Source organism: Eimeria necatrix, genomic scaffold (genome assembly GCF_000499385.1).
Source record: "Eimeria necatrix Houghton genomic scaffold, Enh_scaff65, whole genome shotgun sequence".
NCBI classification, from domain to species: domain Eukaryota; phylum Apicomplexa; class Conoidasida; order Eucoccidiorida; family Eimeriidae; genus Eimeria; species Eimeria necatrix.
This window is the reverse complement of record NW_013651719.1, coordinates 28525-52919: the sequence shown is the minus strand read 5'-3', so window position 1 is coordinate 52919 and position 24395 is coordinate 28525. Positions and strand designations below refer to the sequence as shown.

General features: G+C 48.7%; 3 protein-coding genes across 3 annotated transcripts; all 3 read left to right on the top strand.

Annotated features, from left to right (window-relative positions):
* Window positions 1–2395: 2395 nt before the first annotated feature.
* On the top strand, window positions 2396–7664 carry ENH_00069060 (hypothetical protein, conserved; the record flags this gene model as incomplete). The annotated part of the gene is made up of 3 exons (XM_013577429.1): window positions 2396–2429; window positions 2532–3524; window positions 3808–7664. The coding sequence occupies 3 exons, from the start codon at window positions 2396–2398 to the stop codon at window positions 7662–7664; spliced, it is 4884 nt and encodes a 1627-aa protein (XP_013432883.1).
* Window positions 7665–9595: 1931 nt separating this feature from the next.
* On the top strand, window positions 9596–14595 carry ENH_00069050 (hypothetical protein, conserved; the record flags this gene model as incomplete). Its single annotated transcript, XM_013577428.1, is given in 6 exon segments — window positions 9596–9814; window positions 9966–11492; window positions 11613–11756; window positions 11980–13131; window positions 13147–14325; window positions 14494–14595. 6 exon segments carry the CDS (start codon window positions 9596–9598, stop codon window positions 14593–14595), a joined length of 4323 nt encoding a protein of 1440 aa, XP_013432882.1.
* A 3766-nt stretch (window positions 14596–18361) lies between these two features.
* Window positions 18362–24386, top strand: ENH_00069040 (3',5'--cyclic-nucleotide phosphodiesterase, putative; the record flags this gene model as incomplete). The annotated part of the gene is made up of 16 exons (XM_013577427.1): window positions 18362–18751; window positions 18987–19086; window positions 19426–20185; window positions 20338–20437; window positions 20580–20681; window positions 20874–21032; window positions 21180–21306; window positions 21476–21516; window positions 21724–21777; window positions 21910–22092; window positions 22781–22888; window positions 23055–23194; window positions 23277–23540; window positions 23644–23758; window positions 23928–23971; window positions 24284–24386. The coding sequence occupies 16 exons, from the start codon at window positions 18362–18364 to the stop codon at window positions 24384–24386; spliced, it is 2790 nt and encodes a 929-aa protein (XP_013432881.1).
* Window positions 24387–24395: the final 9 nt, after the last annotated feature.

Sequence of the window (24395 nt, the reverse complement as noted above, 5' to 3'; positions counted from 1 at the left end):
TATTTGTATAGGCTTTCTTTTTTATTTAGTTATCTGCTTGTTTTCTTAGTCTACTATTTGTATTTAAGTAAGAGCATTTACACTAGAGTAGTTTGGTCACCTTTGTGCTCTTGGTAAGTGGCATTTATTAAATGTCGAATACATGGCGACTATTTTGGGTAAACTAACCCAAGCGCTATAGGCTAAATATCTTTGCCCTGTGGGTTGCTTGCGGTCTTAGTCGTGATGCATGAGAGCGCAAAAGAGTTTTTTGAAAGGGGAACATATCACACTGAAGTTGCCCGGGAAGTTCCTAATAATTCAAGTAAAACTTCTTATGAGGCGATGTTTGAGCATGTACGGGACGGTGAGGCCGGTGGCGTTGGTTTTCAGTCCCCCTGAGAACGTCCTTTGCCAGGGGCCAGCGAATACACTGGCGCGGAGGAGGCTCGCACCGATTCAAGTCAGCCCGACGCAGAAACACGCTTTTTAGATGACTCAAAAGGAGCAAAAACAGCGAAAACAATATGAGGCGAAGCTAAATTCACAAAATCTGGCTTCTAGCTAATAGTGAAAAACGTAGCAGAACCTTTTCCTCTAAACCACTGGTACACTTTACAGGCTACTATCAGAGGCCCAAAACTAGTCTGTTAGTTAGTAATAACTTCTGGAATTTTCAAAAAGGTTTTGGTTCATTTACAGCAGTACAATGCACAGAAAATTGTGAAGCTGACTAGCTTTGCAACTGACACGACCACAATAACAATTACTCAACCATGTCACATGAACTTTGATATATTACTCATATTTTTAATTTGAAAATGCCCTATATACGTGGGCTACATTGTTGGAAATTGCTGGACATGGTGCTTCCTTTTACAGGCTTTCGACTAGAATAATAATACCCGCAAAGAATATGGCTACTGCGGTTCCCTGGAGCCATGAAATAGCCCAAACATTATAATTACGGAAGTGAATGTTGTACAGTTACTCACATCTAATAATGGCTCAATTTTGTTCTCACGCCCTCGGTACACAGGTATTTTCAGGCTAGAGTGCGTGTGTTGAAGGCATTACCGCCGGGCCAGTGAAGGACTCGTTGCCACTCACCAACTTAACACGACCATCGTTAATCTAGGGATCACGTTATGGCGCCTTTACATCATGCTTCATACCTAATTGAGCTATGTATACAGTGGTAACGTTTTAAATTGCCTAATGCTGAAATCGGTCTGGGTTTGTCTGCTCCAAGTCTTCATTTGTCCGAGGCAGAGACAAGTTGATTACTTGAGCCACCAGCCTAAAAGCGTATGCCTAAAAATAAGCGTTACAAGTGCCAGGTACAAACACTCAATGGTGCTGAGGAAGCTGCTCGCGGAAACAATGTTGAATGCAGAAATTAGTGCAGCCCTTCTCTTGAATCAAGAGGCTGGCAGATATTTGAAGTGCGCAGTTGCAGTGTTCTAGCTCTAACAAGAACATCATTTGAAAGTTTCTAATTTAGTGAAACTGAGAAGCTGTTGCTACGTAGTTTGAGAACCAGGGTCTTAAGCTATTCACTACTCAGTGGTCTTCCAAGCTGCAGAACGCTAGACGAAAATAGTCTCTTGACCCACATTTCAAGCTCCAAAAACTTAGTGAGGGAGCTAAACCAACTTAGTTAACTAATATGTTAGAATGAAGGTTTGGGTTGACGCTTGCTGAATTCATTCTCCAGCTCGCGGTGAATCTCCCGAAATCCGCCAAGTCAGGCGCTCCACCTCTTCAGAGCGACCAATGGTACCGGTCTATTGACTACTTGCGTGGGAGCAAACCACCTGAATTTTGGTGTTTTGGCTAGTTTCCTAGCAGTTTTTCATTTTTTAGTATTTTTACGCTAAATTCCATGCTTTGGGCAATCAAAAACAGTGTGCTTCGCTCCACCCGACCTGGCGGTAGCAGGTAGTGGAGGCCAGCGTGCACAGATGAGTGGTGCAAAATCCAAGGTGAAAAGCACATTTGGTGCTTTATTTTCTGTTACAGTGGTTGATTGAGAGAGCACAGTCATCGCAAGTTCCTTTGCAGAGGAAGAAGGGGCTGACCATTGCCATCACCTGGCGACACGCAGTGCCGAAAAGATAAACGGAGCAGCAGGACCACGAAACAGGCGGCCCACCGCGTGTCACTTACAGACGCAAGAAAAAGGACTCTTCCATAAAACTGTATCGTAGTCGATTTTTTCGGTGAGAATCAAATAACTAAGGTCACTTCTCAGTGACCTTGGTGGACGACCCCACAGCCCGTGGACCAATGATCCCTAGTGTCACACACAGTTGACCGAAACTGCTCCAAAATGATTATTCTTCCCCGTCCATGCTGAGAACGTATTATGCAAGATTTGAAATGAGTGGCTGTGATATGTCACAGATGCGAAAGGATGGCGCACCCCCTCAGGAAAGTTGTCTCCGCAGGTCAGCACTTTCACTGTTTCTGATTGCTAAGACCGAAATTCACACGATGTGCCAAATTTAGAAAACTGTGGTGCTTTAGGTTGTTCCTTGTATGGGACTCAGGTCAAAAAACAACACTTGGAGGGCTGTGCAACGCCGGAGTCTCGGGCGGCGGCTGCGCCATCGGGCCCCCACTTCCATTTCCGCAGTATGCCGGGCATGGGAAAGAAAGCATTAGTGCCTTATCGCCCGGCCAGCAGCATACAGATACTGAAAATTTAGATTGTTTACCCCCTGTTAGGTTCCTTGATGCTACAGAATGTTTTTGGCATGCCTTCCAGCGCCTTGGAAACCTAGCAATAGTCAACTGTATTTCCGTTGATTCGACACATCCAATTGAGTTAGAGACTCTCAAGGAAGCATCTATACTTGTAGCAAGAAGACACCAGGCTCTGCGCCTTGTCATACGACTCACGGACACCAACTCCACAATAAAACAACGGGCAAGCGAAGATCACCACCTCTTGGTAGCCCACCAGAACCATCACGAGCTAGAGAAACAACGTGGAAGTGACGATTTGCTGGGCGAGGACTCCGTTGCAGGCGGTTGCGCGGAAGCCCCATTCCCATCTGCTCGCAGCTTCTGCACAGCTGCAAGTTGCCGCAGCAGCAGCAATAGTTCAAGCGAGCGAAGCAGCATTAGTAGTGATGGCCGGCGTGGTGTATGGGGTTGGAGAAACCGTCGCAGTGCTAGCGAGTTCGGAAAACGTGGAACCAGCAATGGAGCTGAGAACAGCAGTGTTCGCAGCAGCAGCTGCACCAGTTGCAGGGGAGCCAGCAGCGATGGCGAGAGTAAACAGGCAGGGGACGTGGGATTTTCACCCCCATGCAGCTGTAGGAAACGCTCCAATCTAAAGTTCACTTTCCATGAGAGACTGGGGGAGCCCGTCGTGGATGTTAAATACGCTACAGTCAATAATTCGCTTTCCTCGGCAGGGCTCAAATGGCAACAGAAGCACGGCGACGGGACGCAGCTTGATTTGGGACTTCTCGAAGAATACCCCTGGATGAAGGCCATGGCGTGGGAACAGAAAACCCCCCTTGACTGTGAACATGGTGAGCACCAATAATAAAAAGCTAGTGCGTTTTTAGAGAGCATGTGTTTTCTGGCTGTCACTTCAGAAATCAATATCGCTTGCCTTTTCTTGTCTTTTCTCGCTGTAGTCTCAGAAGCTACCTTCCGAAGCCGCACAATAATGCTCATATGCTTTAGTTTCCTCCCTAGTTGTTGGCGCCTCCTCAATGAAAGGAATTTTCTTTTTTCCTGCGACTTGAGAAACCTCGAAGCTTCAAACTGAGAGTTCGGATTCAAACCCCAGCATTTGCGATTGTTTTGCAGGGCCTTTGTGGCGGCTGCGGCTGGTGCCTTCCGAAAAGATGCCACTTGTTGCGCCTCACGGCAACTCTATGCCAGCAGTCTCGCAAGCGGTCAGCGGTCTGAAGAGGCCTGCAAACAGTCCTGTCTACATACAAGACAACATGTGTGAGTTACCTGTGGGCACAGTCAACAAGGGCAACAGCGGAGGGCGGCGGTTTCGTACTCACATCATTGGGGTTTTCCATCACTCAACTATAGATGGCCTTAGCAGAAAAGAATTCTGGGATGAAATTTTGCGGGCCATCATTGTTCTAAGTAATGCAAAAATATATGCAGATTATGCATCGCGGGTCAAAGCCCTCACAGAGGTGACAGCAATAGCCTCTCAGTCTTCGACCCACTTTCGCCAGCATACGCTCAGCTCGGAGCCAAGATTACACCAGCAGGGAAGCATGCAATTGGTGTCGAATTCTACTGCAGCTATGCAGACACCGCTCACTAGCCAGACGTACCGCTGGCGAAGAGGGAGTAGCAGCAACACCAATACTACAAGGTCTAGTGGCACGGTGTACTTACGACGTTGCAGCGCAGGCAGCTCAAATGCTGGCGAGCTTCCTATAAGGGGGAAGGACTGCAGTGGGGATCCGTTTGAGTCGCCCTCAGCAAACAACTGGTGTTATTATCGCCGACTGTCTGCTGTATCTGCTGGATCTGTAGACAGCTCAGCAGCTTACCTTTCAGAGTCATCACCTCAATCCACCAGCTATCAGCCAGAGCTCCAGCTTCGTCCTCCTGAAACAATACTGCCCCCAGCTCTTAATGAGCTTTTTCCAGTCAGTCCCTGCATTACATTGCTTAGGCCATTGATGTGTGCAGGGTATGGGATACATGTGAGAATGTATATGTTGGAGAGAGAGTTGATGAAAGCACTCCGAAATCCCTTTGCGGCATATTACCCATCCAAACGTTTCAGAGCCAGTGGGTCTGAATACAAAGCATATAACCAAGCCGCCAGAGCAGCTATTGCCGCGAATTCGTCTCCCAAACAGCAAGCCAACCGTACCACGGGAAAAGCACCCTTGCAGGAACAAGAGGACGGTGAACTGCGATTCCATAAATATCATCCAGAAGAATGCAAAACATCTGGGGACGTAGCTTTGACCGGGGTGGTGACCCTTCGGCTATCTGAAGATCTCACCGCAGGGCTCATTTCAGCGTGTAGGGAAAGAAAGATGACGATGAATGGATTAATTACAACAGCGGCAGCAGTTGCGCTGTCCCGGATGCTTTGGCGTAGGCAGCAAGTAATGCAACAACACTGCCTCCTTGCCGAGCTCTCGCGCGTTGCTGCAGCTACCAATGCAGCCCAGTGCTGGCAACCTCACCAGCAGTCGCTGTGGTCCTCAGCAGCTGTGCAGCGAAACAGCATGTACTTTCCAAGTGCAACCGACACCGGGACACCTTTCGCGGGAACTGCTGCCGATGGTAGCAAAGAGGGCGGCGTGCCTTCTGTGCTGGAATCTTCCCCAGCTAGCTCAGAGCTAGACTCAGGAAAGGCAGCAACCGCTGTTGGGGGGCAATCTCCGACTAGCTGTGACACCTGCTCAAGCATTCACAGCAAGGGACCAGTTGTTAGCCATCAAAACTCTTTGACCCCTCTCGAAAGCCCAAGTACGCCTGTAATTTCCAGTGGAAGCTTGGATCGGCTTCCCTCAGTCCAAGACTTACTGCAAACGCCTGTATCAGGGTCTTGCCATAGCAGTAAAGAACAGACTCGCACAACACTTCAGCGTTCAGCTGCAAGTGGCAAAAGTGCCGTCAATCTGCGTAGTGGCTGGTCCTTATCCCATGTAAAGGAGATGCTGCAGCAGCTTACCTTGCGCTCCCCTGTTTCTGGAGAGGGTCTTCCTGGCGAATCTAACAGGCAGTTCATTAGACACAAGGGCCCAGTATACATCTACAGTCTCCAGGCAATTAGTGGCCGCCGTTGGCTCGACAACTGGCTGCAGGAGCGGAAGCGGCAACCACAAAGGCCAGCGAGGGGCCGCAAACGAATCCCTGGGGATGATAAGCAATTCGAAGAGTTCCTGCTGCAGTACCTTGCCGTCAGCATGAGAAGCCACAGGTGTTCAAGAGCTCTTGCTGCTATAGCGGCAGCTTCAGTTGCACTTGGTGCATCTACGGGCCCTCCATCCCCCTCCTTGCACTTGCTGTCCCCACGACAACCATCAAACCTTTCCGGAAGTAGAACCGGAAGCAGCAGCAGGAGCACCAGCAGCAGCGGGAGCAGGTGCGTCACGCAGCGAAGACAGCAAGGACACTCAAATGAGTTTGGTTCTGATCGCCGGCCTGGGAGCGAAGCATTTTCCAACGAGGCAGAGGAGAAGAGGTGCGATGGCTCTGCGAGTGCCGCGAGCAGTGCACTGACTGTGAACACTGCTGGAATGCTGCAGAGGCACAGGAAAGCTTGTGCTACGGAAAAAGTAGCAGAGTCCCCCTGCACCTCCAAGAGCAGTGTCTTTAACAAAGCTGTCGAGGGCTTTGTGGAAACAACGGGACGTAGCTCGCTTTCTACATCTAGCAGTTTGCACACAGTAAGTGCAGCGTCTTTGGACGACACTGTAGTCAGGTCATCCATTCACAGCTCAGCAAAAAGTAACAGCAGGGCAAGCTGTTCCAGGCGATTACACGCTCACAGACGCAGCGTTGCCAGTCGCATCACGAGAGGGCTTCGGCTGATAACTCAATGGATCTGGGGATCTTCGAAACGCTGCACCACTGAAGAAGGCAATGACGATCAGCCTGAGCAAACCAAGGCCCCGCCATATGGATTGGGATCCTACGCCTTTTTGATGCCACTGAAGCTCCGAGTGCCAGCCGAGTGCAATGGAGGAGCAGATGCCGTGTGGGCACTCGGTAAGGCATGTACGGAAGCCGTGCACAGAATTGTATCATTGCCTAGTTCTTCTTTTGCTTTTTTCAACTTCCAGCTCATTTCTTCCTTTGTCGAAGAAGTTCGCGGGGAGCTAGAGTGCTTGCAGCCATTCAGGAACGACGCCTTCGCCAGGCCATCGGCATTTCTCATCTCTAATGGAGGAGTTTGGGCGGCCAACTCCCTGAACAGATTTTCTGCCAAAATTCATGCACAGCTTCGTGAGGCTCCGGAACGGCATCTCAGGCTTCTGCACCGTGTAATTCAACATCAGATGGCCTTGCAGCAGCGGCATTCAAAAAAGCCTATATTGCCGCCTTTACCTGCGCAGCATTCATGCGGAGTAGGAGCAGCAGACGCAGCACTTAAAAGCAAGCGTCAACACGGAGGCCGAAGAACGGCATTAAATAGCAAGTGCTCTGGTAGAGCTAATGATCAAATGACGGTATCTCCAGTGCTCGCAGCAACAGCTCTCTACGTAAGCGGCACTCACGTTGCCGCGGCAGACGGAAAGCTATCTTCTCACGTTATGTTTCCCAGTGGCCAAATGCCCGACGTGCAGCATCAGCAGCCGGTGGAAAAAGAAACTGCGAGCGGCCTGGAGTGCTTGGCGGGTGGTTTGGAAGAGCTGATGGCCTCGCTAGAGCCTTTCGACATATCTGTAGACAGCAGCTGGTCAATCGTCTCGCAGCACAATACTGGGCTCAACTACTTTGCGCATAACTGCGTGACAGTGAATGGAAAGATGAATTGGTCTCTTCAGTACCATTCTAATCTCACCTCTCGAGAGATAGCGGCACTTTATGCCTCCAACATTCTGGAAGTTCTGCAGGAGGCGCATGAACTGCATGTCCAAGAAAAGGTGAAACAGCGGGGTCAGCAGCACTCGCAGGAAAATGAGTCCCCTAGTGCCTCCACACAACCTGGAGAGACCGGGACGTTTTAGAAGAGACATGACGAAAATGTTGGGTCCTCGCGGGAGCAAACTTTTTCCAATATATTTTTTTGGCTTCACCGGGGCCGTAACACAGGGTCTCCTTCCCTTGCTTGTATATGCTGCACAAGCCGTGTGCCGCAGGCATGCGTAACACATTCGAGAGCTTAGTAAAGGAAAGATGCTTCCGAAGAGCATGCCAATATCTGTAGGCATAGTGGCTTTGACTCAGAAAGCAGCAGCTTCGCCGATTTTTTTGACCACGACTGTCTGCGGGACTCATATTCTCTTGCGCTTCATCGAGTAGCTGGTTTGTAGTAATGAAGAAGTCTTTTTAGGTTTACATCATGACCTTAGGCCTCCAAATAATCCTGGAACTATAGGTCATTGCAGAAAGTCGTGAAACGCCCAAAAGTGCACGGTTTTCCCCTTATAGCAACCAGGCAGCATCTGGCTGCTGCCTACCGGGAACTTTGGCAGTGCCTCTTGTGGTGCCTGGCATGAAGAGAGCTTCGGAATACCAGCTTTCACACCACCATGAATGATTTTTTCGATGCATAGTCGGCCTAGGGTAATATCGTTGCGGCGTTCAGATAAGGGATAGGGTGCACAAATGATCAAATCTGCTCAGTCCCCGTATGTGGGCTGGGAAAAACTACACATGCACTTTGGGACAGAAATTTGCAAAAGCAGCCGGCATTGTAAGGTTCTCATGTTCCAGAACACGTTCGTGACTATTGCGTACTCGGAGATGTGTCAGATTTCAGACAAACACACACAGCGATGTCTATCTCCACTCAAGCGCGAGCACTTGACAGACTTCGATTAAGAGTTACCGCCCCACGAATAGTACACTCTGGAGCTGCAATCCAGTGGAAAGATGGCTAAGCTGTGGGAACACAGAAATGGATTGAATAAATTCTGGGAGGAAAATAATTTTTTTAATGAAGAGCAACTTTTTGGAGCCAAGCCTGCTGGGTCACTCTGGGTGTTCATTCTTGCCGACAAGCAAGCAATGTTTGGCTTTCCACGGAAGAATGGTCTCGTGCATGCTCAAGTCAATACATGAATGCATATTTCATAGCATATCTAGGCCTAGTGTACTGAATTTCATGAAACAGTCCACCAGTTCTAGGCCTTTCGCCCCACAGTGGCGGCCCAGTCAGTGCGTGTTCGGCTTCGCAACAGTCTACGCCTAGAGGGCATTATTTGAGCTGTCTTTGCGGCACTATTTCATAAAACAGTAGCAATTAAAATGCTTTATGAAGCAGAGACCTGGCATATTTTTCAGGTGAAAGCTACCATTCGTCTTCGTCTGTTCCCTCCCAGTTAGACTGTATCCCCTCTATCGTGGCTTCTGCAGCCCACAAAGAAGAACATTACATCAAATTTCTCCCGCTGAAATTCTACACTATATTCTTTTTGTATTATTTGGACACCTGAGGCATGCTAATTTGGAAACGGAAAGCCCCCCTTTACCGTGCTCGGGTGTAGCAGCATACTCTGGACCAATGGTAAGGAGTCCACTAGCGCGTGACCCATATGTCGTTCTGGCCCAACGATTTTCTCACCACTCGGTCTTCAAACGAGGGGAAAAAATTTGTCGAGCCAGCCCAGCATGAGAGTAGCCAGACATGCATCTACTGCAGCCGTGGTGGTTGCATGCCTGTTTCGCTGGCCTGTTTTGGCCAAGCCTGACCCGAAAAGCAGACCCGCAGGCAACGCTCCTAGAAATTGCCCAGAGCCATATGTGATGGATCCAACAGGCGTGAGCATATCCCCACCGCGGGCAAATGGCTTTAAGCTTTGCCACGTGTTGTTAAAACCAAGAGAAGTAGAGAATGTAGCGCCCCCCATAAACTTCCACTATGTAGAAATGCTTGTAGGTATTTGCTCACTGTGTTTTTTCAATCGGAGCGCCTTTACTGCAGGTAAGGTGCACCATGACTCACGCAATGCCGCCGTTGAAGGTATGCCCTAATGGAGTGCTGCGGGACGAAGAGTGCTTGATGTTTGCCCCACCTGACTGCACTACGTGCCCAGGAGGCTTTACAGAGTATATTGTCGACGGCATCAAGGAGTGCGTTGCGACGAGAGTGGCTCGCATGAAACTGGCTTGCTGGGGACCCCATGAGAGGATGGAAGGAGATGTCTGTATCGAGGTAGGGGGAATGTGTGCGCCCAAGGCATCCAATTTGGGTGTTTCAATGTGTGTAACAGGATGAATAGTGCACTGGAGGCACCAGCAATTACTTCAAGACTGGGCTGCTTGTCACAGAGAATTCTGGTTTTGCTGCATTGTTACTGTGGCAGCGTACGGTCCGGCCACTCATCATGGAATGCATGAAAGGAAACCTTAACCTCGAAAATAAATGTGAATTTATCGATGCAAAGCCACCGAGGGCCGTCTGCAGCCCTGGATTCTTCGAGTTAGATGGATTATGTATACAACGTAGAGGAGCACCATGTGACGACTCACCTGATGGCGACTCACCTGATGACTCTTCGCTGCCGTGGACTGAAAAATCAAAATCGATGAAATCTAGCACCGAATTTAGTGGGAATGTCTATCAAAAGGAAAGCGACCTTCCAAACTTCACCGCAAAAAAGGTGAGCACCTATTCCACGATTTTTCCAACACTTCAAGCCAGCAATGAACCTGAGATGAATTCAGTTGAATGGGAGCTGCCGGGCCAATCATTCGACGAATTCACCGCTTCTGAAGCACGCAAGCAGTATCCATTTCGACAAGTGACTGCCACGACGGAAATGCTTTCTACCACTGGGCTGGAGCAAGTATCGAATTATGGTATGGACGAATGGGCCTTCTCTACTAATTATGAAGAGCTTACGGAACACGAACACGGCCAGCGTTGGGACACTGCGAACAGAATCTCAGGATTTTCACGTGCTGTCGCCTCACCAGAGTTTCTCTCCAACGAAGTGATTGGGCGCAGACTTGAGGCCGCCAAACTACCATCTGACCAGTCCATGGGAGCAGTGCAAGGCAGTGAACTCCAAAATTCAGGGCGCCTTTCACCGATTTTGATTGCAAGTGAATATTTATCCAAGGAAAATCTAGGCGCAGTGTGGCCACGAACAGAAGCTCCACCAGTACGCTCTTCTTCAGGACCGCTATATGTTAATCTGATGTGGAATTCCCCCGTCCGTCCAGCCTCTTCGTTGCTTCAGAAAAACAATCTTTTGGTCCATGATACGACGCCGGGAATACCGGCAATCCGTCCGCAGCACATTCCGGTTTACCGGCCCTGGCACGACCAACGATTCTACCATGAAGCCGCTGGGAAGCAAGGCCCGTTTGCACGCCAGCAGCTACACTCAGCAAACTTGTTTGAAAAGGGCTTTGAAACGCACTTGCAGCCCCACGTACGCAGTGAGGCGCCACAAAAAGTAGTAACGGACGTGCGCTGGAGGGCTAATGACCCTGCGGGAGCGGATGGGGCCGGCAGTAAGGGGAAGAGAAACTCTCACTCGCAAGCCAGCGCAGACATTATTTCGTCCTCGAACAGTGTCTTTCAAGGTGAGAACGAACAAACTGTGGACAAAGAAAGCGGCACTGCAAATGTAAACGCTCACCAGCATCACTTGGTGCTCGATGGTCGCCACTTCTTTAGAAATGGTCCTGCACAGAAGAAACGAAGCGGCGCGAAGGAACACTGCACTAATGAACACTGCAGAGGAAGTCGCGGGCAGCTAAGTAGGCGCAGCTCTAGGGACAGCTCTTCGCAGCGGTCTTTCCAGGATAAAACAGACGGAGATGTGCAGTATTTGCATAGAAGGCGCCTTGAAGCGCTAGACTACATACCAGGCTGCTACGAAGTATGTCAAAGGTTTAAGAGGGCAGTAGGGCATTCCAATGCATTTTATGTAGACAGGTCGTCGCTACTGTGCCTGATCATTGGTTCACAGTGAATTTTTGGGTATGCGTTGTTTCTCTAGGAAGTAATAGAGGCACCTATTGACTGGGCTTGCGAGCCGAGCTATTCTCTGGACCCCGAACAGTTTTTGTGCATCCGGATCGAGCTTACCAGTCCCAACATCTTATGCGATGGAATAGTAGAGGGAACCTCGTGTGTTCATGTGGTAAGCTCTTTTGACTTTCTGAGGGAATATGCTGTTCGAGCATCAACTTCATGCGCTTGCGAGTAGCAATTTGCTCTGAAGCACTCAAGATGTGACTCACTTCAACCAAGACCACAGAGCATAACGTGTCCTGAAGTACCTGCGAATGTTTTCTTGTGGATAGCGATGTCCCATGACTCTCGGCGGCAAGTCTTTCATGACGCTATTAAGCTGATCTGTTGAGTCCCCACAGGTTCAAAAACCTCCTCAGTGGTATTGCCCTCTCGACCCTCCCCCTAGTAGCAAAGAAAACGACAGCAAGAAAAAAAAGCTGCCGGATAAATCAAAAAAGCAAGACGAAAAGCAGCCTGACTCAGGTAAAAAACCAAAGGAATCGAGCAAAGCAGAGAAAGCAAAGCAAGCAACCAAAGAACCAGAGGGAACCAGAAATGCGAAGAAGCCTGAGGCATTGGCTGAAAAACGCAAAGACGGCAGCAAGAGCAGCGAAAAAGACAGAAAAGACAGAAATGCTGAGACAGAGAATAAAAGAGCTGAGAGCCGTCTAAAGGCAAATGAATCAAGTACCTCGGACAATAAACCAGAGACTGCCAAGAATGACACAAGGAAACGCGACAGTAGCAGCCAGCGGCAGCCCCCGCAGGGCAGCCACTCCTCGGACACGAAGCCTGATCCTAAAAAGGAAGCTATCAAGGAAAGGGAGCAGGGTACTACTTCCTCAGGAAGCCAACCATCCTCTATGACGGGGCAAAACCGACGCAGACAACGCCGCCCAAACGCCGCAAACGGTGAAACCGGAGCAAATGAAGAAAAACGACAAAGCGCTGACGATGAGCAGGGAGACAGGACAAGCACTCGACCTACGGAGAGAAACGAGAATAGGCATCAGGAAGGATCCGGAGTGCGCAACCGGACAAATTCTCGCACGGGTAATTCTTCAGACAGCACTGACAACAATGCACATTCCGCAATGTCTGGGGCCCAAAACAGTAGAAACGAGTCTCAGACATCGCATGCCCAAACCCAAGAAAGCGCAACGCAGACAACTTCAAGAAGGCAACGAAGAAGCTCGACGGAAGACCAGCAAAAAGAAAACACACAAAGCGCGAAGAAGGAAGACAAACAACAACAACAAAAACGAGGCACAGGACGTTCAGAGGACGGAGCAGACAGCGAACAAGAGAGGCGACAGGAGCGCCGGAGCCGAGCGGCTGAAGCGGCAAGCTCAACAGACAGACAAGGTCCAGAGAGAGAAGAAGGTTCCAGCAGTGCTCCTGCTGCTGATCGCCAGCGGCGTCCGCAAGGCCGAGGGCAGCGGCCAACTCCAAGAGCAGAAAGTGGTGAAGAGGATGAGCGGAACGGCGACTTGACGCGTCATGTTCCAACTCGAGAGGACTCCACCACGCAAGCTCGTACAAGGCGGCCACCGTCGCAGGCGCAGCAAGCGCGAGACGGGTCACGCGCAAACGAAGGTTCTGGAGAGCTCCGAAGCGAACATGCCACAAGCGTTGTGGATGAAGATATAGCACTGACAGAAAGCAAGAGGAGTCGAAGACTTGATTCATTGCTGAGGAGAAGAGCAAAGAATTCTGGTTTGGTCTCCGACGTTTCGAAAATAGATACAGGACAGGATAATAGCGATGACGAAGCAAAACGTAACCAGGTGTCTGCAGAGATTAGCATGAGTGAAAGTAAGCAACATGCACACGCGAGCTTACTCCATGCGGGATATTCATCAAGTGCGCCACTGAGCTACTCAGCTGAAAGAATGAATGAGACTGGAAAGGGAGGAACGAGCTTCGAGCCAGCCCAAATGACTGCTGCACCCATGCCGGACTCTGGCTTTGTCAGGGCGGTGTCACCGCAGCATTACTTTGTGACGGGAGCCCAGCGCAAGTTAACTACAGCGGCAAATGTTGATGGCTCTCTGGAACTGAAGCTGCTCCACCAGACTGCTGAACGTTTGAATGCGCCGTTGCCCTCCCTTGAATCCGACGGTAATTCGCACTGGTTGACAAAAAACTCAGGAGAAGATACGCGCACCAAAGAATTGGGACGGCGAACCGCATATCGCAATTTGAATCTCACTGCATCAGGAGATATAAATTCCGAAGTTTTGCGTGGGCCAACGGAGCCTGTTGTTGAAGGCAGCAGTGGAGGCCAATTTCCTCGGCGACTAGGTTTTACAAAGCTACCTTACGCATATTTCATCATGGGCGTTAACCAATGGAGATACATTCATGACCCTGTTCATCAGCTGAAAATGGAGGCGGCTGCACAGCACGCAGCAGAGAAGGCAGCCTTGAAGAAAGGTGTTCAGATCCAGGAAATCAGCCCCTTGGATCCAACTACTGGACTACTGGGTCTTCCAACTCCCGCGGGGCCGCAGGTCTACACGCATGATTTAAAAGAGAAAAAGAAACCAATAATATCTCCTCTTAAAGTCCGAGAACCTGACATGTGCTACCGGCAAGAAAAACGAAAGCCTCTTGTGCAATGCCCTGTAGGATTTACTGAGAATAAAGAAGGTGGCTGCTACATGTTTGTCGCTCCTACGTTCACTTGTCTCGCAGTAAGTCTACCACAGACTCTGCCCGTCCATTCGCCTTACATTTTGTCTAAACGGTGCAGTACTACGTATTCGTAAAAGCGTTCGCTCGCGTGTGCACTAAAGAAGCAGTTCGGCCATCTTTACCAGCTCCATAGGCCAAGCAATTTTTGCTTGTTGTGATGCCTGTAGGGATACTTTTATGAGAACGGGCAATGCATACAGCATAGAGAACTCGACATCGCAGTCCCTCCAAGTGAAAAGAAGCCCAGTGGAAAGGCCAAGAGGGGCTGAATGCGAAAATTCGTTCCCAGTGCTGGGCATCCGACAACACCAAGCCGGTCACGGCAAAGTGCATGTTTGTACCGGCCCATTCCAAACGCTAGCTGAATACGCATGCCAAGCACTGGCTGTAAACCACACAGCATTATAGGAGACAGTCGAGATCGGCTGACAAGAGGTCACCGCTCACCAGCAGAGCGTTCCATCGCCATTTGAGATTTCTGCGAAGGCGCTCATCAATGCAAAGCCAAAACTTCTACTTTCGAAGTTGGCACTGCAGACCGGCCTTTGCTTTATCAGCTCTCCCAATTGGCAAACTGAAAGCAGTCTGCTGCTAGAAGCTTACTCAATGATTTACATTGGAGGCTCCAGTCAAAGCAGAATGAATCAGGCATACGCAGACCCGTGTTTGGTTATATGTTTGGTGCTCTTATATAGGCTTTCTTTTACTTTGAAACTCCCAACCCTCACAAAAAAGCCACTGCTGGCATGCCTCACATACATTTTATCTGTGAATTTCGATGGGAACTCAGGAACAAAACCGTTTACTGCAGCCTCCTTCAAGTGAATGTGATGTTGGTAAAGGTGAGGACGAAGACTTGTTTAAAGCCAGCGGTTGAAAGGCCTATGACATATTGTCAAGTCTCTCATCATGTGCTTCCTCCACTTATGCACCTTATATGCACCTAATGTCTGACCTTTCACATATAAAACACCAGCTTTTACATGGCATTTATACTCTCCAGTTCGCTCGCCTCCACAGAGAGGGTACAGTTCTACGGGTTTCTTGCTGAGAAAGGCGGGAAATCCGGCAGCAAACAGGACTCACATGTAGCACAGGCACTTCAGCAACGAAAAGATCACACGATGCAAAAACAAGTAGCCAAAAGTAGCCTGCAACGGCTGTTTAGCCTACATTTCTGTCAAAGTATTGTAGCGCGTCCCCAGAAACTCATAAAAGAAATTGAAAGAAATAAACTTTTGGATACGCAGCATTCAAAAGGTTTACCATATTATCGCGCACATCATGTATACTGTTTCCAAAGATGCCTAAATCTCAAGGCACGCTGACGTCACACGGGAGATGGCACTGAGGCAAGATGCTGGTGCTAACTGCTGAAGCTGCTTCACTGCACTTACTGAGCGGTTGTTATGATTCCCAAAATTTTTGTTGCCATGTGGGCCAACTAACTATGCCAAGCAGGAAATTATCTAGCTGTTCCAATAAACGCAGTCTGTGTTTCATCTCGTAGTGCACGAGGCTCATCAGGGAGCGATACGGGATTTCGCGAACACTTTGTAGCACTGTGTTGTGCAGATGTGTGCAGTTGCGTTAGATCCTAGTGGCTGTCGAGTGACTGCCCGAGACCGACGACCACAAAATCTACACAAACTAAGAACGATAACCACAAAATCTACGCAAAAGCATAATGTTTATCTGTGACAGCTGCAGGCTTGCGTGCACAAATCTATGCCCTCAACTCCTCTAATGAGGTGGCTACTGAGGCGGCATTATTAGTTCTGCGCCATGAAATCATTAGAAGTAACTACGTTTTCTCTCAGCACATGCTAGATTGGAGTCGTGAACAAATCAGAAGTGAGTGCCTTTTTCTCCCGGCGTGTGGTTTGGAAAGCATATCTCACATTTAAGGTTTACTACGTTGTGGCTCTTTCTAAAAGGCAATTATGCATTTTTGTCATGTCTAGTATGCATACGTTGAATGAAAAATGTTAGAACTTCAGAGTTATTGACCCCTGAGGATATCTACACCGTCAGCTACCCAGAATACCTGCTCCACGCGAGGACAGCAATCTTTTGAGTAGTAAACACTTTCAAGCAGCAGAATGCTTTAGAGTGTTTACTAAACACTCTAAAGCAGCAGAGTGCATCCGACCTAATGGAATGCCTAGTATGATGCGGAATATCAACCCACTAGCGATGAAAAAGCAGGCTCCGCTTGAGCGGATAACCGTTCTTGCGCATTCTTTGTGTGTCAGTGGCTACAAGGCAGCCGTATTGCTAATATGAACTACTCACGAACGTACATAGTCAGCCCACTGACACTTGGTACTGAGCAAGGTGGCTTACGAACAGAAAAGGCATGTGGAACGTAGACCACGAATTTTTTCGCTGAATGGACAGAACCAGAATGGCAATTGATCAAATGACAAAATCTAGGACAGCCGCATACGAGGTGCCCAATGTGCAGTTCACGAATGACAAAGAGGACTGAGAGATTAACGTTGGGCATGTTCCCTGTGAAGTCCGAACTACTGCTACCCTTGTCGCCTTCACCAGTTATTTAATGGTTATCAGCCCCCACCAGTACCTGTTTCAAGGCGATACGATTTCTTCAAAGTTTTCGTACCTTATAATAATATGAACTCAATTGTACGAGGTTAATCAAGATATTCAGTAGTTGTTGGCGAGAATCATGTACCTTTGACAGTCAGTGCAGAGTGTGCACCCTAGTTGGACTTGCCCAGGGGCATACGTAGTAACAGTGTAGACACCTGTTCACTACATTTGGGTGAATCATGAAGTGTCATGAAGGACGATGTGTCTGGTGGCCCGTCAGCTCAATACCAGGAGAGCACTAGAAGCAAAGCCAGTGGCTCACGCCTCGCGCTCTGAGAAAAGCCCATCTGCTCAGTATATCTCTCTTATGTTCACTCAACAGTGATATGTATGAAGTTCTCCTGCTTCACGACAGTCAAAACATAAGATCCTGCAGCAGTCTTCATGTGGAGTACCCAACAGGCCTTGACTATCGTTCTTCGAACATGAACTGTAGAAAGAAGTCGCGAACAAGACCAGAATGCTTTATTTAGTATGTAGAAATCTAGCATAAGCGCTTTCCTTCTGTGGTGAACTACCAAGCACCTGGAAGATGCATGGATGGTAAGTAAAACTGCACTTTCCCGGCAGTGTTGAATTTCGAGCAGGAACACTGCCCAGTTGAATGAAACATTTATCTTGCATTCCAGAAAATCTCAGAACAAATTTCAAAGAAGTGGCGTTTGCGCTGAGCTGCGTTGGCCGTTAGCCGTTTTACGCAGAAGAGCGCAGCCGCCATGGCAGGCAAGACCACCCAGAACAGCGATCGGGAGACCGCTGGTTTCCATCAGGATCGAAATAGAAATTGACGTTTTGTACACCCTCGCAAATCCAGAGCTTATTTGGTGGTATATGAATAAAAATCTACATTGAAGCTGCCGGGGGCCGGCTCCTTGTGCGGAAATATCTTTGGGTTTCGTGGGAATCACCTTAGCTGCCGGCGGCACCGTTGGCAACTTATGAGCTGAAACAAAGGAAGCCTTGTGATTCAGCACTCGCATGACATTTCTGAGACAACGCCCTATGCGTTGCGGCAAGCCTTTCCCGCTTGACTAGTGGAGGCTCGAACCAACAATTTCGTAATTCATGCCGTGGCCGAGCATCCGAGTTAACAAAGGCCTCCTTGAAATTGTCCCGTAATCTCAGCCAACTCTTTACCTCGCGGAGTCACCGCTGGCAAGGCTGTGAACACGTCAGGTGGACAAGCAGCACTATGTAGGCAACCTATTCGAGGAATGAGCGCAGTCCCAGTTCGGCGCTCCAAGTAGGGCAAAATTTCCCACTCACGGGCTGTTGAAGAGGCTTTTTTGGATTTTATTCTATTCATTAACTCATCGTCGAGGCCCGTCCATTTCTGTCGATGGGGTTCAGGGAGTTTCCACGACGTGTACAGTAGCCGACAACCCGATCGTCACTGGGGAAAGGTCCCCTGCTGGAGCCATGGAGGCTCCAAGGGCGAACGAGCCAACATCGATACGTTCGTCATATCTCGATTCCAGAAGCATTGCTAACTGCGAAGTTGTAGAGTTGTCCGCGGGAAATGCTGACTACGAAGATGCAGAGATGCCCGCCGGCCGTCCCTCAGCTGTCGTGCTTGAACTCACCCATTCCGCGAGTCCAACAGAAAGTAACGACCCGGAAAATTACCGTACGCCTTCACAGCACAACTCTACAAGCAACAGACGAAATGGCTCACAGCTTTCTTCCCCTGAGCAAACTCAAAAGAAAGCCACAGAGGGCGGCAGGCAAACAACGTCGCGGCGAGAAAGCGGCACTTCTTTGCCGAAAAAGCCCCTATATATGCGCCTTCCATGCATCGAATCAATCGCGGTATGCCGCCCAAACCTGAGCAACATAAAGTCGAGTGCCACGTTAGATACAAATTAACTTCTCGGTAGTGCGGCGCAGCAACCGTTATCAGTGGAGTTGGGAAGTAAATGCAGGTGCCCACTGCCCCTCACATTGCGTCCCATAGAGTTGGCGTAGAGTGCAGATACTCACCAGATTAATTACACTAACACCCACGGCAGGAGTTTCTGGTCATGTGGATTCCTTTGTCCTGAAGAATTGGTTCGACCAGATGTGGTATGCGGAGTCGGTTTATGTACGCTACGGCGAAGGCGCGATCACAAATGTGTCCACAAAAGGCACTGCACGAACAAAAGGTGGGCAAGATCCAGAGAAGTATACAGGCAAAGACAAGGAAGTTACTAGACTGGCAAGATCTGCTTGGATCTGTGTTGTATATGAGCACCGTGTTCCTGAATATAACTTATTTTGTGGATGCCAAAGGGCATTCTGGCTTGACTCTTTACACCAGATACTTCAAGTTTCGCAGAGCATTTGTACTTCGGGTGCACTTGGTCTGAATTGCAGCACTTTATTTAAGTAGATCTTCTATATTGAACGGTGCTCAGTGGGGCTCTCAAGTTGCTTCCTGCAATAGAAATTCAGGGAAACCTTGGTGGGGCCGGCCTCTGACGAATGCATTCTGTTGTCTGCAGTTGACATGGGCCGTTCTGCGGCTACGCAATGCAGTTTTTACTCGACAGGGGCAGGCAGCGAGGCAGGGGAAATTTCTGAGCTCAAGAGGCAGCAGAGAGCCAATATTAGCCTCCTACCCTTGCGTTTTAAAGACGAAGAGACCGAGAATGAGTTTGTATACAATAGCAGGCGCCTCATGGAGTGGCGAAGCATTTGTCTCTTCTGCTTCAAGATACTGGCCACAACATGCGTTTATGCTATCCTTGCTTGTGGGGCGTTCGGGCACTGGACGTCCGTCCCGGAAAGTTTCATATTGGGGCTTCACGGAATATACGCTACCTTGATTTTTTTGGCGACGTGCTCAGTTTTGGCCCCAGCCATTCCATGGATTAGGCAAAGACTGGAATACTGGCTCTACGCAGTACTAGCTGCGGAAGCTGCAGCTGTGGTTATATTTGTAACAAATGAAAAACTGTCGATATATCCCAGCCATGAACTTGACCCCAGTTCGATGCAGCTGTCCGCGAGGAGTTTGAGTGAAGAACCCGCAGGCCAAGGGATATGCACTCGCAACGTCAATTTGGCAGTCTTCATCCTGTCTATGGAGCTGATTCTCGACGCATGGTTGCAGTTCTTTATGTATCTTTTCATGGTCTCTGTGAGCGTAGTCTTGCCGACGCGCGTCCGCATAGCGGCTTGGGTCCAGCTGGCTGTTTTGCTCCTTTACTGCCTCCCCGTTTTTATAGGGCAGCGCTACTGCCACGCACTCTTATATCCAGAGTGAGCTTTTAGCTTTGATTTGCTGAGGTTCCCTTCTTTGTCGCCCTTGGACTGATGTATGCCGCATGTCAGTGCAGTTTCCTTCGTGGAGGGTGCCTCGAGATTACGTCAGCATTCCCAGGCAGAATACTCTTGGATGGATACTTCTGCAGGTTACTCCGCATGTTGCACGGGCTAATCATGTTGATCTCTTCCATTGCTGGATCATACGCAAGTGAATCAAAGCGTCGAGGCCTATTCTATTCTTGGATTGTAAGCTAAATAAAGATAAGTGGAGCATGCCTTCACTTGGCAGATGTTTTTCTGGTTCTGTATAGGAAATGGCAACTTGGAAATACTGTGAATAACTAGGATCAGTATTAATGGTGCTGTCTCTTTTTGGGAATGCGTGCAGATGATGAAGCGGCGCATGAAGCTCCTGGAGGCTGAACGTGACAAGCCGAGAGATGATAACATGCGCAGTGGGGTGTCTGCGCTCCAACGGCACTGCAAGCAGGTGAGAACCTTTGAGAACTTGCAGAGCAGCCGTTTGCCGTTTGCATTATGAGCGCTTAAATAAATCGTGCTAAATATTAGGCATTCAAGCGTATGCCAATGCTTGGGTCCCCATTCGATATTTAGTCTATCTGCAGCAATATACCATCCACCTTACACCAGAATCTGCTTCTATGGTGGCTTGAATTTACAGGCAGAGGTAGCTTTGATGAGCGCGAAGACTGCTCCAGGAGGAACTAACATTTCATCCCAGATAAGAGACGCTGTGAATAATATAAAGGCGTGCCTGGATATCATGTCGAAAAGCAAGGACCTGTACCATACAGAACTCAAAGAAGAACTTCGAGAAAAGGTGAATGACCTAAAACTGCTTTTTGGACGCAAGAAGCAACTGCAAAAGTCATCACACACTCTGCAGCTACACAGTGCTAAATGCGGTACTGAACTACATATATAATCTTGACAAGGCGCTTGATCTCTTGTCTTGCGTGGATCTCAGACATTCATCAAGGCGTTTAACGTGGAAAAACAGACTGGGAAAGGCCTGTTGGCTGCCGTTGATCGGAGAGTCTCCGGAGCGCAATCCGTCCGGGCGGGAGATTCAGTTGCAGGACAACGGATGAACAGTCCGTTCAAATCCGTCTCAAGAGTATCTCCGTATTACTCAGCTGCTACGTTTAGCCACGCACTTGTAAATGCAAGTGCGGCAGTTGTAGTCTGCCTCTGACCAGTTTTTGCTCGGCGAGAAAGGAGCACACCTGAGCATGCATTTTCTGCATGCTTTTGCCTCTTCAGGTCTTCCAGTTTGCACTGCAGGTGTTCTACTCCCATTATTCGTAAGCTGAGTAGTCAGAATACATGCCTGCAAAGCATTAAAGGAAATGCAGCCATGGGTCTTCCTTTCGCGGCCCTGCATTAGATCCATTAGATGCCAAAATAGTTTAGCATGCTAAATAGCTTAGCCTTTCTTGACCTCACTCATGAGAAAACCAAGCCGATCTGTGCAGTGAGGCGTTCCTTCTTTCATGCCGGACTCCCTGCAGACGACCGAGATCGCTTCTCGTGTAGGCGTCGACATAACCTTCAACCAATTAGGTGTAAGTGTTCCTAGTGCCATTTATTTGAGGGGTATTCCACGGTTTCTTGACAGTAAAAGGGCATGGTACAAAAGCGTAGCATATTCAGTTGCACAACTGAGGCATTTGCTGAGTGTCTGCTACACTTCTCAGTTTAACCGGAAGGTAAAAGAAAAAGATGCAAATAGTTCGGCCTTCTTTGAGTGCGGATATTCATTGCTCTGGCATTATGCTGCCGACTGGGGATGCGAGGACTGTGTACTTCGTACATTTCTTATCGAGATCGAAAGCTTGTACAACGATCTCCCTTACCACAATTCCATCCATGGAGCAATGGTATGCCTGCGTTATACAGTTTGAAAACCATAGGAGGTTTCTTAGTCAAACCATCACCAAAGAATGAGCAAGTGAAGGAGAATCTGCTGCTGCTTTAAAAATTGCTGCTGTTCTACAAAGTGCTTAAGTGGCTATTAGTGCTCACTGCAGCATTTCTCTGGCCACGTCAGCGACTGCTGGGGCAGCTGCGCCGTTGAGTGTGGTCGTTGCAGGTAGCACACTTGATGGGAATATTCTGCCGTTATACGAGGCTTCACACTCAGTACGCGGCATACCTAGCCACTATTTAGGTATCTCTGACGCCAACCACGCCAAAGTCTCGCCTACGTAGACTGAAGCCACAGTATACTGGCCCCTGCTTCGGCTTGATTAGCGAAAATGTTTCCGTGTGCACATATCCATATCTGTGCACGCAACCCATCGCACCACAGGGTAAATTCACTGGGAGCTGGTGCTGTCCTTGTAGCAGCTTTGTGCCATGACGTGGGACACCCAGGACGCAATAATGCATTTTTTTGTGCTGCTTCAACACCATTAGTACGTGTAATCTCATCTAAAGAGAACGCTGCGTTGATGACACAGTGAATTATTAGCTAGCGAAATTCGCCCCTCACCGTCTTTGCGCATAATAGGCTGCTCAGTGTAATTTAGGGCTCTCCGCTTGCGAAAACTGTGTATCAATGTACAGGCAATTCTATACAACGACCGTTCTGTCCTTGAGAACTTCCACGCTGCACTGACCTTTAAAGTGCTGTCTCACACCTCTTGCAACATCTTTGCGTCCTTAGCGAAAGACGTAGGCGGGCCTGCTAAGTTCTCCTCTGGCCAACTATGCCAATACAGTGTTTGTGTTTTTCGCTTGAGGGGCCTTCTAAGGTTGAGGTTGGCATCAGCTCGTCTGCAAGAAGACCAAGACAGTGTTGTCAGTCAATTTCTCTCATCCTGGCTCATTTTTCTTTCAGGAGATTTTGGAAGTGAGGTCAAACATGATATCTCTTATTCTGGCCACAGACATGAAAAGCCACTTCGGTGCAATAAACCGACTGAGAGCAGCGAGGCAAAATCCGCATTTTGATCATAGAAAGCAAAGAGATGACACTTGGTAAGTTCTTTTAGAAACTTCTCCCATAGCTTCCAAGGGTGGCAGCTTGATACGTATCTTACATGCTATCGGCTTGTCTCAGGCTTATTATGGAGATGTGTATGCGCGCCGCTGATATTGGGCATAGCATTCTGTCATGGGACCAACATTTCGAGTGGAGTAGTCGAGTAACTGCTGAATTTTACCTTCAAGGAGATGAAGAGGCAAGACACGGGAGAAGCATTTCACCTTTGTGCGATAGAGACTTGCACAGCTCTATGGCCCGAAATCAAGTTGGATTCCTGGAACACCTCGTTAAGCCGCTTTTCGTCGAGCTCCACAGCGTAGATAGCATGAAAGGCGCATTGTAAGGCTCATACATCATTCTGAAGCAAACGGGGTTCACTCCACGTCAGAAGAAAAGCTTTCTCAGGAAATCGGGTATGCTGTTGTGTGCCTATCAACCTCAGCCAAGAAGCTGTCGACACAATAGATGCGAACATTAGTAGGTGGCAACAATTGCAAGACATCGGGGTCGATGTGACGTTCTCGCCAGTTGTAATGGCTTGCGAGGATCGACTTAAGGTATGGCCTGCTCACGCCTCTACATAGTTGCAACAAGAGCGCCAAGTGTAGAGGAGGAGTTTTTGTCTCTGTTATCGCTGGGAAAGTGCAATATCCCGCGCTTCTCTAACGGCTTGATTGTCTTCACGCTTCCTCCTCGCTGTATGTAAAACTGATGGCATGCTTGCAGGGAAAAGACCACGTCTTGGACGTCAGTCTCATCACTGAAACAAGGTATGCTGCTGCTTGGCTACACTTTGGTGTGAATGGTAGCTTCGACCATGCTACCTCAAGGCTGAAGGCTATTCGAGAATGTCTGCTAATCTGAATTTTGGCCACATCTTTCATCACAACTTTTCTATCTGCAAGTTTGTCATTTGCTTATGTGTATGTTCTTTTTTGATTTGATTTTGGTGTAGAGGATCGTGGCGCAGTCACTTAGGCTGCAAAGCTCTAGCCCGAATATATACGTTCGTTCTGCGTTATTACTGAAACTTCTATTCCTGTCAATCTCTTTGTAGACCTCGCTGCTGTGTTTGTGAACAGATGCAGGTGCCCGTGTTGTGAGTCTGGAAATGCGGCATGCAAGAATGTTGGGAGAAAAGTTCGAATCAATGAGCACGTGGAGCAAGAAAAACACGATGCTTGATGTGACGCA